This window comes from Carcharodon carcharias, chromosome 3, assembly GCF_017639515.1.
Source record: "Carcharodon carcharias isolate sCarCar2 chromosome 3, sCarCar2.pri, whole genome shotgun sequence".
NCBI classification, from domain to species: Eukaryota; Metazoa; Chordata; class Chondrichthyes; order Lamniformes; family Lamnidae; genus Carcharodon; species Carcharodon carcharias.
Genome location: NC_054469.1, coordinates 53,620,334 through 53,636,738, shown reverse-complemented (window position 1 = coordinate 53,636,738; position 16,405 = coordinate 53,620,334). Strand labels below are relative to the sequence as shown.

The 16,405-nt window shown below is 41.3% G+C and overlaps 1 protein-coding gene across 1 annotated transcript in view; it reads right to left on the bottom strand.

The window, feature by feature from the left end:
- odad2 (outer dynein arm docking complex subunit 2) overlaps positions 1-16,405 on the bottom strand; it is a 469,867-nt gene that overhangs the window by 153,181 nt on the left and 300,281 nt on the right. Inside the window, exon 17 of the mRNA XM_041183936.1 lies at positions 7,719-7,833. Within this exon, the coding sequence (XP_041039870.1) occupies positions 7,719-7,833 (115 nt within the window). The remainder of the gene's footprint in view (positions 1-7,718; positions 7,834-16,405) is intronic.

Sequence of the window (16,405 nt, the reverse complement as noted above, 5' to 3'; positions counted from 1 at the left end):
GTTGAATTTTGTCTTTTTTATCTGCCTCAGACTCTGATTTCTAAACACAAAAAGCAGATGAATTTCAAAGGTTTTTTGAGAATTAACCAAGTACAGTTACCTTTTCCAACCTGGTACCTTTTTTGATGAACAGTTTGTTTTTATTTCATCCTATCTACCACTAAACATTTTAGTTAAATAACAGAAAAAGCCTCTTAATCTGAACAATTTTAAATGACTTATTACAAAAGCTATATTTTATGAAGAAACATTTTGTACATCATTTTTGTTATATAAAGTATTTTATAGTATAATTTATATTCTTTAACAACATTTTAGTGAGCCAATAAAATGAGAGTTAATGGATTTTCTATGCAATATGTGAATTGAGGAGATACACACTGAGTGACAGGTACCTGGAAGAGAGTTAGTTAAAGGCTATAAATTACATGTAGGGATTTGTGTGTTGTTTGAAAATATAACACCAAATTTCACATCATTTTTTTGCAGCATTTGAGGCATAACCATATCTAGACTCAAAAAATTACCATTTTATATTTTGAGGGTACGGCAGTCAAGTGTTTATGATTTCACGCTAGTGAACCAGCAATTATAAATTTAAATCCCAGCATGGTAAGCTGTGAAACTACATTTAATAAATCTGGTAACACTGGGACTTGCATCACAAAAATAATTTTGAGAGAGAGTTAGCTGGCACTGTGCGGGAGCCAAGCAATTTCTTGCACTTAAACAACAGGCATGCTCCAGTAGAACCCATGCTGTGTTCATGCATCTATTAATGAACTGAAGGCATACAGGTATGCCTTTTTCTCTAATCCTGCCTCACTCATTAAGGATTCCCAGGAAACATGACGTTTCCTTGGCGGGCGGGCTGTCATACGGCAATCTTGAAATCCAACAGGCAACCTGAGCAAGCGCTACGCAACATTATTGTGTATTCACCTCCACGTTCTCCTCAAAGTGCAGCCTGCCAAGTGCACGTCTTACATATACTGTTGTGAAACACATCAGTGTAGTGGACAGACGCTCCAGCGGAGGGGGATGATTCCAGCGGGCTGGCCTTGTAACGATATGCAGATGTATTACAATGAGGTTCCCGACTTCAGATGGTGGGAAATATGGCCAGCCATCGACGGACTGAGCAGATGATTGCAAACTGGTTACATGAGGTTGTGAAACTGATTTTTGGCCTTCTCGCAAATGAATAAACTTGAATTAGAGGGGAAAGAAAAAGAAAGAGAATTGGAATTGAAAAGGCTGGAGGTAAAAGAAGAGGAAAGGGAAAGAGACATTGCAGAAAAGGAAAGAGAACCGAGGAAGCTGGAACTGGAATTTCAGGCAAGGGAGAAAGGTAAAGAAAGAGAAGCAGAGGAGAGATAGAAGGAATGAGAAAGGGAATACTGGCTTAAAGGCTGGATCTTAAAAAAGAGACCTCAGATGCTGAGGAACGTTCTGATGATGAGAAAACCTCCAATGCAAAGCCTAGTGGAGAGATGTTTAAGTTTGTGCAAGCTGTCCTAGAGTTTAAGGAAAGGAATGTAAAGGCATACTTTATTTTGTTTGAAAAGGTAGCTAAGCAAATTAAGTGGCCAAAAGAAATCTGGTCATTGCTCTTACAGAGTAGGTTGGTAGGTTGAGCTCATGAGGTTTGTGCTTCACTTTCAAAAGAGATTTCTGTGGATTACGATGCAGTAAAAAAGGTTATTCTTAGTGTATATGAGTTAATCCCTGAGGCAGACATTTAGGAATATAAAGAAACAGCCTTAAGGAAGACCTTATTGAGTTTGAGAGGGTAAAGCAAATACATTTTGATAACTGGATACGGGCATTAAAGGTAGAGACAACGTGTGAAGCTCTTAGAGAAATATTTCTCTTGGAAGGATTTAAAGATTCACTTCCTCCAGTAGTTAGAACCCATGTTGAAGACCAGAGGGTTAAAACAGCTAGACAGGCAGCAGTGATGGCTAACAATTATGAGCTGGTCCACAAATCTAAACTCTTTAACTGTCATCCCCACAAATCATCACGTCTAAAGTAGTGGTTAGAGAAGTTAACCCAATTTTTTACTCAATATGGATTACCGGTAGAGATCCAATTGGATCAAGGTTCCAATTTTTTGTTTAAAATTTTTCAGAACCTAATGAGTAGTTTGGGTATAAAACAGTTAAAGTCCACAGCATATCATCCACAAATACAGGGGGCTTTAGAGCGGTACCATCAAACTCTCAAAACAATGATTAAAGCATATTGTCATGAATTTCCCCATGATTGGGACAAAGGACTGGATTTTCTTTTATTTGCTACCTGAGATTCACCAAATGAATCTACAGGTTTTGGCCCTTTTGAATTAATTTACGGACATGAGCTAAGAGATCGTCTGAAATTAATCAAAGAAAAGTTTTTAGGAGAGAAGGATGAGAGCTCTATATTAGATTATGTGCCTGTGTTCCAGGAACGGCTCATGGGAGCTTGCAAAATGGCTCATGAACATCTTAAAAGTTTCACAAACAAAGATGAAAGAATGGGCAGATAAGCAAGCTGTGACCTGAACATTACAACCAGGGGATGAAGTGTTAGTATCATTGCCGTTACAGGGGAACCTCTGAGAGCATGGTTCAGTGGCCCATACAAGGAAATTAAGAGGATTAGTCAAGTAAATTATTTGATAAGTACACCAGAGGTCGATGATATAGTCTGCAACTTCACGCATGCCTACGTGACTGCATGGGCTTCTATTTCTATGACGGCATATCTTGTTTCTGCATCCAACAACTCTCTGGAAGCATAGTGCACCAGTCGGGGACTCACTTTTATACTTGGAGCCAGGCCCTTGTTGGTTGACTTTGTCAATTTTTTGTCAAAGGTTAAGTTCAACGCAGGTTTTGCAGCTTAATAGTGGACAGTCCTGGTTGTGGACCACAAACAGGGTCTCTGAGATTCTTTTATTCTTGTACCCTAGTGTCACATGCAAGGTGCCTTTCACTGGGAGCTTTATGCCTCCTTGCTCTGTATAGGTGTGTCATGGGTGGCATCATCCTCTGGGTCACCAGCCATGGTTCTCTGTCCGACAGGATCACAACTCTGGGTCCTGAGCCCAGTTTATTGCTTGTGAGATGGCAGTTAACTGAAATGTCCGCATTCCAAAACAAAAATCCAGGATCTTTGACCTCACCCAAGAGGAATGGCTGTGTCTCCTCTTGGTGTGCAGTCAAGACCTCATGAATCATCCTCGAGTCTTCTGTGCATTTAGTTGTTTAGGCCTTGCACAGACTGCCGAAGTGTCCAATTCTTTTACATTGAAAGCATTGGGCTGAAATTGCAGGACACTGATCTCAGCTGTGAGGGCACTTTGCTCCACAGTGCTGACATAGATGCTTTACTGTTCGGTTGGAGTATTGCTTCCCTTGCCCTGGAGTATCCCTGTTTCTGAGCTGTTTAACTAACTGGACTGTAGGGTTTCCTTTGTACCAAGGTTTACTTTCTTCTCTTAAAATGGACCTGTGCTGCACATGGAGTTCAGACTGCCTAACAATCTGGACAGCCTTCTCAAAGGTTAGATCTTCCTGTGCTTGCAACATGTCTGGAGAGCTACTCCTACAATTATTCTATCCCTGATATGTTCAGATTTTAGGTCTGCATATTCACAGCCTTCAGACATCCAGTACAAATCATTAATGAATGAGTCGACATGTTCTTCTGGCTGCTGGACATGTTTATTAAATTGAGTCCTTTTGAGGATTTTGTTACTTCTTAGGAGAGAAGATTTTTTTTCTTCAAACTTAGCAGATGATTCATTGATTCTTTATCTAGCATTAATTTTCTTCATTGATTGTGGGTGTTGCTAGCTAGGCTAGCATTTATTGCCCATCCCTAATTGCCCTCGAGAAGGTGATGGTGAGCAACCTTCTTGAACCGCTGCAGTCCATGTGGTGTAGGTACACCCACAGTGCTGTTAGGGAGGGAGATCCAGGATTTTGACCCAGCGAAAGTGAAAGAACAGTGATATATTTCCAAGTAAGAATGGTGAATGGCTTGCAGGGAAACTTCCAGGTGGTGGTGTTACCAGGTGTCTGCTGCTCTTGTCCCTCTAGATGATAGTGGTTGTGGGTTTGGAAGGTGCTGTCTAAGGAGGCTTGTTGAATTCCTGCATCTTGTAGATAGTACACACTGCTGGCACTATTATCAGTGCTGGAGGGAGTGTATGTTTGTGGATGGGGTGCCAGTCAAGTGGGCTGCTTTGTCCTGGATGGTGTCAAGCTTCTTAAGTGTTCTTGGTGCTGTGCTCATTCTGGCAAGTGGAGAATATTCCATCACTCCTGACTTGTGCCTTGTAGATGGTGGTCAGACTTTGGGGAGTCAGGAGGTGAGTTACTCATTGCACGATCCCGAGCTTCTGACCTGCTCTTGTAGCCACAGTATTTGTATGGCTAGTTCAGTTCAGCTTCTAGTCAATGGTAACTCCCAGGATGTTGTTAGTGGAGGATTCAGTGATGGTAATGCCAATGAATGTCAAGGGGCGATTCTCTCTTGTTGGAGATGGTCATTGCCTGACACTTGTGTGGCACGAATGTTACTTGCCTCTTGTCAGCCCAAGCCTGGATATTGTCCAGGTCTTGCTGTATTTAGACATGGACTGCTTCAGTATCTGAGGAGTCGTGAATGGCACTGAACATTGTGCAATCATCAGCGAACAAGATCCCCACTTCTGGCCTTATGATGGAAGGAAGGTCATTGATGAAGCAGCTGAAGATGATTGGGCATCGGCCACTACCCTGAGGAACACCTGCAGTGATGTCCTGGAACTGAGATAATTGACCTGCAACAACCACAACCATCGTCCTTTGTGCTAGGTATGAATTCAAACAGCGGAGATTTTTCCCATTATTCCCATTGACTCCAGTTTTGCTAGGGCTCTTTGATGCCACACTTAGTCAAATGCTGCCTTGATGTCAAGTTTCCCCAATCCACTATTCTGAATCAGAGCCAGTAAACTGTTCTCATCTTTTCTGTCTATTGAGATTATGTATCATTTCTAAACTGTTGCTTCTAAATAAACTACCTTAAAATCACTAATGAATTCTTGACCACCTATTTTGGGTAATCTGACTCCTGAACCCTAAGTCTTTCAGTGCACCACTGGATCCATCCCCTGCCACTCCAAGCTCCTCTCTTGCTCTGAGGAGATGTCCTTAATTCTGGCACCAGACAGGCAACACATCCTTCAGGACTCACTCTTAGTTGCAGAGAACAATGTCTACCTCCTTAACTATACTATCCCCTCCTAAAATTATATTCCTTTTTGCTCCTTCCTCTTGAATGGCCCCATGCACTATGGTACCATGGTTAGTTTGTGCTTCCTCCCTGCAGTCCCTGCTCTCATCCACAAAAACTGCAAGAACCTCAAAGCTGTTTAACAGTTGCAAGGGCTGAGGTTCCTTGTTTGGGAGCATGTTTACCCTAGTAAGAAGTTTTAATCTAAGTGTCAGTCTCAGAATAAGAGGCTAGCCATTTAGAAAGAAGAAATTTATTCACTCAAAAGGTCGTGAAGCTTTGGAATTCTTTACCTCAAATTGCTGAAAATGCTCAGTTCTTAAGTATATTCAAGTCAGAGATTGACAGATTTTTGGATACTAAAGAAACCAAGGCGTATGGAGATAGTGCGCGAAAGTGTAGCTGAGATAGAAGATCAGCCATGATCTTACTGAATGGTCGAACAGGCTTGAGAGGATGAATGATCTACTCCTGCTCCTATTTCTTATGTTCTTATGTCTTTGACAGTGAGTATTTTCCTTCCTTGTCATTTATTTAGCATTGCATGTGTTTATTGCTTATGGTCAGTAGGTAGTACAGAACTTGAATATTGCTGAAAAAAGAGACATGATGAAGCTTTTTGTCTTGCACTCATCAGGACACTCACAAGAATACCAATATAAGGGGGAAAACAACAATTTATACTGTAAGTATAAGTAAGTGAAGAGAGTACTGATTGGTTGGCAAGTGGGCTCTGATTGGTAGAGCCATTGCCATGGAGAATGCGCCAGCAATGGTGACTGACAGTTAACGCCAAACATTGTTTGAAATTTAAACCAGGCAGCCTAATGCTGATTGGTCAAGGCATTACCCTGAGGAATAAGTAAGTGAATGGCTGTCACTTAATTTTTTTTTGCTGAAGCAGGCGCAATGTGTATAAATGTTCCTTCTGTCTGCAAAGAACAGGGCCCTGTGTATTAATATATGTAACTTCCAGTACACGCAATTATGCCTCATTGTGAACTTAACTGACAATCTTAAATTGGTTGTCAGTGTAATTCTTAGCACACTGAAGATTATTTAGCAAATGTTGTCCAATTGCAGAATCGCATCTAATATTGAACACTGTGCTTTGTGTGTTGCCAGCACAGGCTGGTTGGATACGGTCTGTACCTTGTCCGTTGCGAACAGCGGCTGGGACATGCTGTTTGATACAATTCGTCAGTCTTTGGGAAGTATGGCCTACATACCTAGCATCACACTGGCACTGAAATTCATATACCACATTACTTATTTGTGTGATTGGCTGAACATCTTTTTGACTTGACAGTAGCATCCTGTTAGTGGCAAGTGACATCGTGTTGCTACTGCATGGTAACAGTGTGAAGCAGCTAGCTTCACCTTTTGCTCAAATGTTTGTAATACCTTGCCCTTCCAGGGTAATCTGAGGTAGACTGGACACTTTTCAGGGCCAAAAATGATGGCCTTCGGCCTGTTCATTAGTTTGCGTAATATACAGCGCAAAATGATTTGATCAGGGTAGCCATTATCCCGCAGGATGCCTTTGAAGTGCCCTATTTCAATATCAAGGTTGCATGGTGAGCAAATGGATTGGGCCCTATATACAAGGTTGCCAATAAGACCAATCTTAAAGTGTGTGAAACAGTGAGAATTCCAAAATGTACATTGACCAGCTTGCGGTACACGGTGGTAGAGAAACCCCTGGCAGATTTCTCAACTAGTACATCAAGGAGGGGGAGTTCATTTGACTGCTCCATTTCAAAGGTGAATTTGAGCGCAGGATGGGGCCTATTAAGACATGTAAGGAAATTATTACATGCAGCTGCAGATTTAAGTATAGCGAATGTATCATCCACATATCAGAAATATGCGAGGAGTAGGAAGTTAGGGTCATTCTATTGAAGACATGTTTCTCATGGAACCCAACAAAGATGTTTGCGAGAGCTGGGCCTAAGGAGGATCCCACGGTAACATCATCTATTTGGGCATACATGGTGTCATTAAAAGTGAACTCAACTGTGTGAGTTGCCGAGTTCATAAGTTTTATAAATACTGATATATTCCCAGCAGAAGCTATCAGTTAAATTAACTTCAAAACATATTAAAGCTCAGTGTTTGCTTTACTTCAAAAGTTACTAATTACTAAAAGAACAATATTGCATATCAATATATAATTGTGCCATCTATATCTACCATGAACTTGGATTTGCAACACATTGGGTGAAACTTTCAACTTTGGCTGTCTAATGTGATCATTTTACTACTTCCAGTTTTATGTCTCAGCTGAAGTTGAATTTTTTCTCCATTAATCCAATAAGAAATCTTAGTGTATTTTCCTCTATTACGTTTGTTTTGCTGTATAGAGCTATTAACTCTCAGTGTAACAAGTAGACATTTTATGGAAAATTTCCTGCCCTTAAAGAATTTAAAGCCAGCAATAAACTTACCTTGGCATTTTCAATACAAGGACAGAGAGCCCAAGCTGCACTTGCTTGAATATCTGGATTTGGCTTTTTGAGTAAAGACCATAACAAACGAACTCCATCTAGAGATTCAATTATCCTGTTGGGGAAAAAAAACATGTTCATTCCATAAATTTTAAAATATTTTTGCCATGGTGGTTATCTGGCAGCGATAATAGAACTTACCGAAATTTCATTACAAATAGAATGATAATAGGGTTCTATAATGGGTTAACAATTACTCCATCAGATTATCTCATGATGAAGATGAAAATTAACTCCTTGGCATCCATTACTGTCAAAGTGAGAAATCAATTGAATGGGCACCCTAATGCAATGGTAAAAGGAACTAGGTCATGAGATTTGACTGTATTACTGACATATGTGAATGCCTAATCCTAATGCCGGCTGAGTTGCACTGCAACGACAGGGTGATCAATAGCTAACATATCCTAATATGGCTACTTCACCTGCTAAGAAGTCACCAACAATGTCTGCAGGTTCTGGTACATTAACTGTGAGGACTCTTGTGCAGACTGACCAGTCTTTTTTTAATTCATTGTGGGATATCATTGGCGGCAGCCCCTCCGATTTGAGGATAACATCCATCAGACTTAGTGAGACTTCAGATTACTGAGGAGCCGAATTCTGGATCCACGTGTTCTTCCGTGGTGGGGGCACATTGTTGGATATCACTGGCAATGCTGCCACACAGAAGGTCTAAATGGATCATAAGTATCATCTGCTACCAGTCCTCTGCAGCATGAAACTTGAATCCATTTCATTGCGTGCAAGCTATAATGCAGCTTCTGGGGATGGTGCCATGGATTGTCATAGGAGATTATGATTCTGGCAACCATTTTGTGCAGTACCATTCTTCTTCATAAGTTATCAGACAGAGTCAGGTACTGCACCATTTTTTTTTCTCTCTTTGCTTTTGTCTTTCAGGTCCTTCAGCTCTGGTAACATCTCTAATGGGTTGAGCTAGCATTTGAGCTTTTCTAAAAGCACTCAGAGTTTGATGACACTATTCTGGCACCTTCTTTAATTGTGCCCACATCTTTAAATTTAATTTAGATCTAATTATCTATACCCAGCATGAGTATGTCCCTTGTGCTCATCCAAGTTTGCAACTGGAGTATGAGTAGTTTTATCAACGATCTAGTTTTGAAGAGTTAAGAGCTATTCACACTTGGTCATTCAGGTAGATTTGCACCAGGGCTTAACCATTCAGAATTGATTTGTAGCAGTGGGCAGGAGTCAATTCCCTATATGAAATATGCTATGCTATCTACTGGAATTTAACCAATAGATAATACCTAGAACAGAGACAGTGCTGAAATGCATATGCCTCGACGTTACATTTTCCTGCTGAGCCCCTGTTGGAAATTTGTTTTTTGCTGCTTCTTTCTTTTGGTTTACCATGCCACATTATTGATTCTGCAATAGTTCTTTCTGTTATTTGCTACTGAAATTTTGCAAGAGGGCTTAGTAGAGGACTACTAGTCAAAGCAATGTTGTTGTCACCAGCTGCCAAACTCCACTGCAACCAGATCAAAATTTGGCCTGCCAAAGGCTGTTACTGATTTGGAGGAGGAAGAGGAGCTCATGCAGTGGGATCAAAGCACTTTAGGCATCTGGTACTCACTTGAAATCAGACTAGGAGCTGTATTTCCTGACCCATGCATATCTACTTAGCCATGCCTAAGACCTGTTGTACCTCCTTCAACAACACATCAAGACCGTTTTATTGAAGGAAACAATTTTATCATTTACTCCAGACATCATCTTCGCATGAATATGCCAGAACATACTGTTCTGGCTCAATGAAAATAAAACAGCACCCCTTTATTGGCAGACGTTTAAGTGCTTGAGCATTCCTCATTCCCACTTACTTGCTGCCACACCATTCCCTGCTCTTAAGGAAACCGTACAAAGGGCACTTTTAAACTATTTAAGCAAAATGACTTTGCCAAATTTAGTGAGGTCTGTGATCCACTCTGTCTGTGCAGTAAAGCACACAACAAGATTCTGACCACATTTTTCCCAAGATTAGGGACTTGGCTCTAAGGTATCAAAAGCCAAAATAAGTGAATGGGATTCTGTATTTTAGAAAAGGGATAATTAATACAAAAACAAGATGATTTTGAATGTGTACAAATCATCAGCAATAGTCCTTCTGTTGTTTGCTACTGAAATTTTGCCAGCGGGCTTATGTTGAACAGACTGCTAGTCTGTTTGAGAATTCTGTTCAGTTATGAGCACCCCATTAAATGAAGAATATCAGTGATCGGGAAAGCATTTAATTGAGATTTCCCGAGTAGAATGACACAAGAGAGGATTTAGTTATACATAACAAAAAACAACAACTTCTATCTATATAGTAAACATGGTAAAATATCCCAATGTGTGGGAGTGTTATTGGACAAAAGTTGATGCTGAGCTACCTAAGAAGATATTAGGACAGATGACCAAAAGTTTGGTCGAAGGGATATGTTTTAAGGAATGTTTTGAAGGTGCAGAGAGAAATATATAAATATTTTTATTCACTCATGGGATCTGGGCATTGCTGGTTAGGCCAGAATTTATTGCCCATCCCTAGTTGCCCTTGAGAAGGTAGTGGTGGGGTGCCTTCTTTAACCACTGCAGTCCATGTGGTGTAGGAACACCCACAGTGCTGTTAGGGAGAGAGTTCCAGAATTTTGACCTAGCGGCAGTGAAGGAACGGTGATATATTTCCAAATCAGGGTGGTGTGTGGCTTGGAGAAGAACTCCCAGGTTGTGGTGTTCCCATGAAACTGCTGCCCTTGTCCTTCCAGATGATAGGGTCGTGGGTTGAGAGGGTGCTGTCTAAGGAGCCTTTATGAATTTCTGCAGTGCATCTTGTAGATGGTACACACTGCTGCTACTATGCATTGGTGGTGGAGGAAGTGAATGTTTGTGGATGGGGTGCAATCAAGCAGGCTGCTTTGTCCTGGATGGTGTCAAGTGTGGTTGAGTGTTGTTGGAGCTTCACTCACCCAGGCAAGTGGAGAGTATTCCATCCTTTTTAAATCACATTACAGTCACTGCTACAGTAGCCTGACTTGTGCCTTTCAGATGGTAGACAGGCTTTGGGAGTCAAGAGGTGAGTTACTCGCTGCAGGATTCCTAGCCTCTGACTTGCTCTTTTAGCCACAGTGTTTATATAGCTTAGTTTCTGATCAATGGTAATCCTCACGATGCTGATAGTGGCAGGGTGGGGGGGGTTGGGATTCAGTGATGGGAATGCCATTGAATGTCAAGGGGCAGCGGTTAGATTCTCTCCTGCTGAAGATGGTCATCGCCTAGCACTTGTGTGGCACAAATGTTACTTGCCACTCGATAGCCCAAGGCTGGATATTGTCCAGGTCTTGCTGCATTTGGACATGGACCGCTTCAGTATCTGAGGAGTCACGAATGGTGTGCAACATTGTGCAATCAGTAGCGGACATCCCCACTTCTGACATTATGATGGAAGAAAGGTAATTGATGAGGCACCTGAAGATGGTTGGGCCTAGGACACTATCCTGAGGAACTCCTGCAGCGATGTCCAGAAAATGGTGAGAAGTTTAGGGAGGGAATGCCAGAGCTTAGGGTCTCATCAGCCTATCATATGGCTAACAATGATTAAAATCAGGGATCTGCAAAAGAGATGAGAATTGGAGGAGCACAGATATCATAGGGAGTTATAGTGCTGAAGGAGGTTACAGAGATAGGGAGGGACAAGAGCATGGAACAATTTGAAAACAAGAACCAATATTTTAAAGTAAAGGTGATGCCAGGCCAGGAGGCAATATAGGACATCAAGATCAGGGGTGATGGGTGAGTTAAGATATGGCTGCACCCCTAGCCAAGCTGTTCCAGTACGGCTACAACACTGGCATCTACCCGGCTATGTGGAAAATTGCACAGCTATGTCCTGTACACAAAAAGGAAGGACAAATCCAACCTGGCCAATTATCGCCCATCAGTCTACTCTCCATCATTAGTAAAGTAATGGAATGGGTCATCAACAGTACTATCAAACAGCACTTGCTTAGCAATAACCTGCACAGTGACGTCCAGTTTGGGTTCCACCAGGGCCACTCAGCTCCTGAACTCATTACAGCCTTGGTTCAAACATGGACAAAAGAGCTGAACTCCCGAGGTGAGGGGAGAGTGACTGCCTTTGACATCAAGCATTTGTGGTGTGCACAAGTTTATGGAGGGTGGAAGGTGGGATATTTGAGTCTGGAAGTAAGCCAGAGATTAACCATGGTTCAATGAAGAGCGCAGGAGGGCATGGCAGGAGCAGCACCAGGCATACCTAAAAACGAGGTGTCAACTTAGTGAAGCTATAACACAGGACTACTTGTGTGCTAAACAGCATATGCAGCAAGTGATAGACAGAGCTAAGTGATCCCTAACTAACAGGTCAGAACTAAGTTCTGCAGTCCTGCCACATCCAGTTGTGAATGGTGGTAGACAATTAAACAACTCACTGGAGGAGGAGGCTTCACAAATATCCCCATCCTAAATGATGGGGTGGGGGGGGGGCAGCACAGCAGTGCAAAAGATAAGGCTGAAGCATTTGCTACAGTTTTCAGCCAGAAGTATTGAGTGGATGACCCATCTCGGCCTCTTCTGGAGGGCCACAGCATCACAGATGTCAGTCTTCAGCCAATTTGATTCACTCCACATGATATCAAGAAACGGCTGAAGACACTGGATAGTGCAAAGGCTATGGGCCCTGACAACATTCTGGCAATAGTACTGAAGACTTCTGCTCCAGAACTTGCTGCACCCCTAGCCAAGCTGTTCCAGTACGGCTACAACACTGGCATCTACCCGGCTATGTGGAAAATTGCACAGCTATGTCCTGTACACAAAAAGGAAGGACAAATCCAACCTGGCCAATTATCGCCCATCAGTCTACTCTCCATCATTAGTAAAGTAATGGAATGGGTCATCAACAGTACTATCAAACAGCACTTGCTTAGCAATAACCTGCACAGTGACGTCCAGTTTGGGTTCCACCAGGGCCACTCAGCTCCTGAACTCATTACAGCCTTGGTTCAAACATGGACAAAAGAGCTGAACTCCCGAGGTGAGGGGAGAGTGACTGCCTTTGACATCAAGAAAGCATTTAACTGAGTGTGGCATCAAGGAGCCCTAGCAAAACTAGTTAGTGGGATCGGGGGAAAACTCTCCATTGGTTGGAGTCATACCTAGCACAAAGGTAGATGGTTGTGGTTGTTGGAGGTCAGTCATCTTGGTCCAGGACATCAATGCAGGAGTTCCTCGACCCAACCATCTTAGCTGCTTCATCAATGAAACTTCCTTCCATCATAAGGTCAGAAGTGGGGATGTTTGCTGATGATTGCATAATGTTCAGCACCATTTTTGACTCCTCAGATACTGAAGCAGTCCATGTCGCAGTGCAGCAAGATCTGGACAATATCCAGGCTTGTGCTGACAATTGGCAAATAACATTCGCTCCACACACGTGCAAGGCAATGACCATCTCCAACATGTGAGAATCTAACCGTTGCCCCTTGACGTTTATTGGAATTATCATCACTGAATCCCCCACTATCAACATCCTGTGGGTTACCATTGAGCAGAAACTGAACTGGACTAGCCATATAACTACTGTGGTTACAAGAGCAGGTCAGAGGCTAGGAATCCTGTGATGAGTATCTCACCTCCTGACTCCCCAAAGCCTGTCCACCATCTACAAGACACAAGTCAGGAGTGCGATGGAATATTCCCCACCTGCCTGGATGAGTGCAGCACCCACAACCTCAAGAAGCTTGACATTGTGCAGGACAAAGCAGTCTGCTTGACTGGCATCCACAAATATTCGCTCCCTCCACCACCGATGCACAGTAGCAGCAATGTGTACCATCTACAAGTTGCACTGCAGGAATTCACCAAGATTCCTTAGACAGCACCTTCCAAACCCACGACCAATGCCATCTAGAAGGACAAGGGCAGCAGATAGAGGACCATCACCTGGAAGTTCCCCTCCAAGCCCCTCACCTTCCTGGCTTGGGATTATATCGTCATTCCTTCACTGGTGCTAGGTCAAAATCCTGGAACTCCCTTCCTAACAGCACTGTGGGTGTACCTCCACCACATGGACTGCAGTGGTTCAAGAAGACAGCTCACCACCACCACCTTCTCAAGGGAAACTAGGGATGGGCAATAAATGCTGCCCCAGCCAGCAAAGTCCACATCCCGTGAATGAATAAGAAAAAAAATTAAAACAGGAATGAGAGTTTCAGCAACAGCTGAGTTGAGGCAGGGGTGCAGAGGGGGCGATAGCACTGATGTAGAATTTGGTGATCTTGGTGATGGACAGGAAATGGGGTCAGAAGCATTGGCAAAATTAGGAGGGAATCTAATAGGAGTTTTCAAAATTATCAAAGGTTTTTAGAACATAAATAGGCAAAGATTATTTTTGCTGGTTGGTAGATTTGCTACCAGGGACCTGAAACTCAATAGAAAATGATGGGCAAAGTTAGATGAATACTAAAACATGAAAAGCTTCACCATAATTGGCTACTGTAGCAGTGACTGCAATGTGATTTAAAAAGGAATGAATCAAGCATTTGAAAAGAATATAAAATGATATTGGGAAAGGCAGGGTCATACAATTACAGTAGATGGCTCAAACTGAAAACCTCCAAGCAGCAGAGGTATGATTAACTGAATAGTTTCTTTCTGTATCATATCTTCCATGATTCTATGTCAACACAATCCTTTTTCCTAATATTTTTGAGAAATCGATACAAGAATAGAGGTAATACAATCATATGATCATATAAAAGGTACAAGCTATTGAAAAAGCTTCAATATATATTGCTGCTGGAAGTTAGATCCTAAAGATAAATTTGCCAATTGATCACACTTCTTCTCTGGGTGCTGAAGAGGCATTTGGGCCAGGAAAATTGGTTGTAGTAGGTTTAAAATCACTGAATTAGTTAGATTTTTAAAATGCAGAATGCATTTGATCTAGTTTACTGAAATACAAAAGCAAAACTGCAGTAACTGCATTATATTATAAAGAACTGTTTGCTGCAGTACCACTGTACTCTGTAAGCCAAAGTGCATTCTCAGGACATTTATTCCTGTATACAAAAAAGTACTGTGTAGTGCCAATTCACTGAGCATTTGTAACAAAATAAATGACCAGATCATACAGTAGAACAGTTGTTTGCAACAACAGTGAACTGTTTATAAAATCAGTTATCTTTGCCTGTTTAATCGTGCATGAAAAATTAGTCATCATTTTCCAGATGGCAGAGATCCTTCCATGTACTAGATTCCATTTCTCCACAAACATCCAGATGTCTTTCTAATGTGTACAGTGCCTTTACTGTCTCAATTTTGGAAGTCAATGCCTAAAGTTTCACAATTCGGTCATCCTCCACCACTGTAGCTGTTCTGAATGTTATCTCAAGTGCTTCAGTGGGCTGAATCATTGAAACAATCTCTTAGTTTGTGTCTTCACCAAAATATTTCTCCCCAGCATCAACGTCTATGGAGCTACCTGGCTACTCAAAAAATATGCCTGTTAAACCTTGACCTCAGTCATATCAGCAGAATTGCTGACGATGACAATTATACTATTTTCTCTTTGGCTTTCTCTCATAATGGATACAAAAACTAACCTTTGTAAAACATTTTATAATTATCTCAGATTTAACATTAATCTCAAAATAACTGGATCATATGAATCATGGACAGATATAATTTCTTCATCAAGGCAGGAATATTAAATAATTACTGGCAGAAATTTTAAATAATTACTTTGCTTCACTATTTACCAGAGAAATGGGACATAACATCAGATGGTGAAATAGGAAATGATATAACTACATCTAAAATAAAAAAAGGCAAAATATTTAAAAATCTAATCAAATTTAAAGGCAATAAAACCCCTGGTCTGGATGGATTACATTCACATATTTTAAAAGAATCTAGGGGAGAGATAGTAGATGCGTTACTACACATATTTAATAAGTTATTAAGAGAAAGGTGTAGCTCCAAACAGACAGCAAATAGCTAATGTTATACCTAAGAAGGGAAATAGAATGTCCAGGGAACTACAGACCAGTCTGCTTGACATTGGTGGGAGAAAAAATAATTGAACCCCTACAAAGGAGAGAATGAAGAATAACTAGAAACCAAAAATATAAGAGTGAATAATCATCAACTTCATTAAAGTTTTTGAAGAGGTAATGCAAAAGATGTAATTTATCCAGTCTTTCAAAAGGCCTTCTCTAAGGTACAGTATAATAAAGTCAGAGAATGCGGAATCAGGAGACAAGTAGTAGAATGGGTAGTTAGCCAGCTTCAAGACAGGAAGCAGAGAATAGAAGTAAAGGGTTGTTATTTTGAGTGCCAGAAGGTAGGAACTAATATTCCATAAGGATTAGTGCTGGGGCCATTGTTTTTAATAATTCATATTAATGATGTAGACTTTAGAATTTCTAAATTTGCAGATGACATAAATTGGGGGGAATAGTCAATTTGAGGAAGATTGCAACAAATGACAAGAAGATTTTAATTAACTTGCAGAATTGGCATATAGTTGGCAATTGAATTTTCAACAGAGATAAATGACATCAAGGCAGCACTTGATCGACTGTGGCATCAAGAAACTT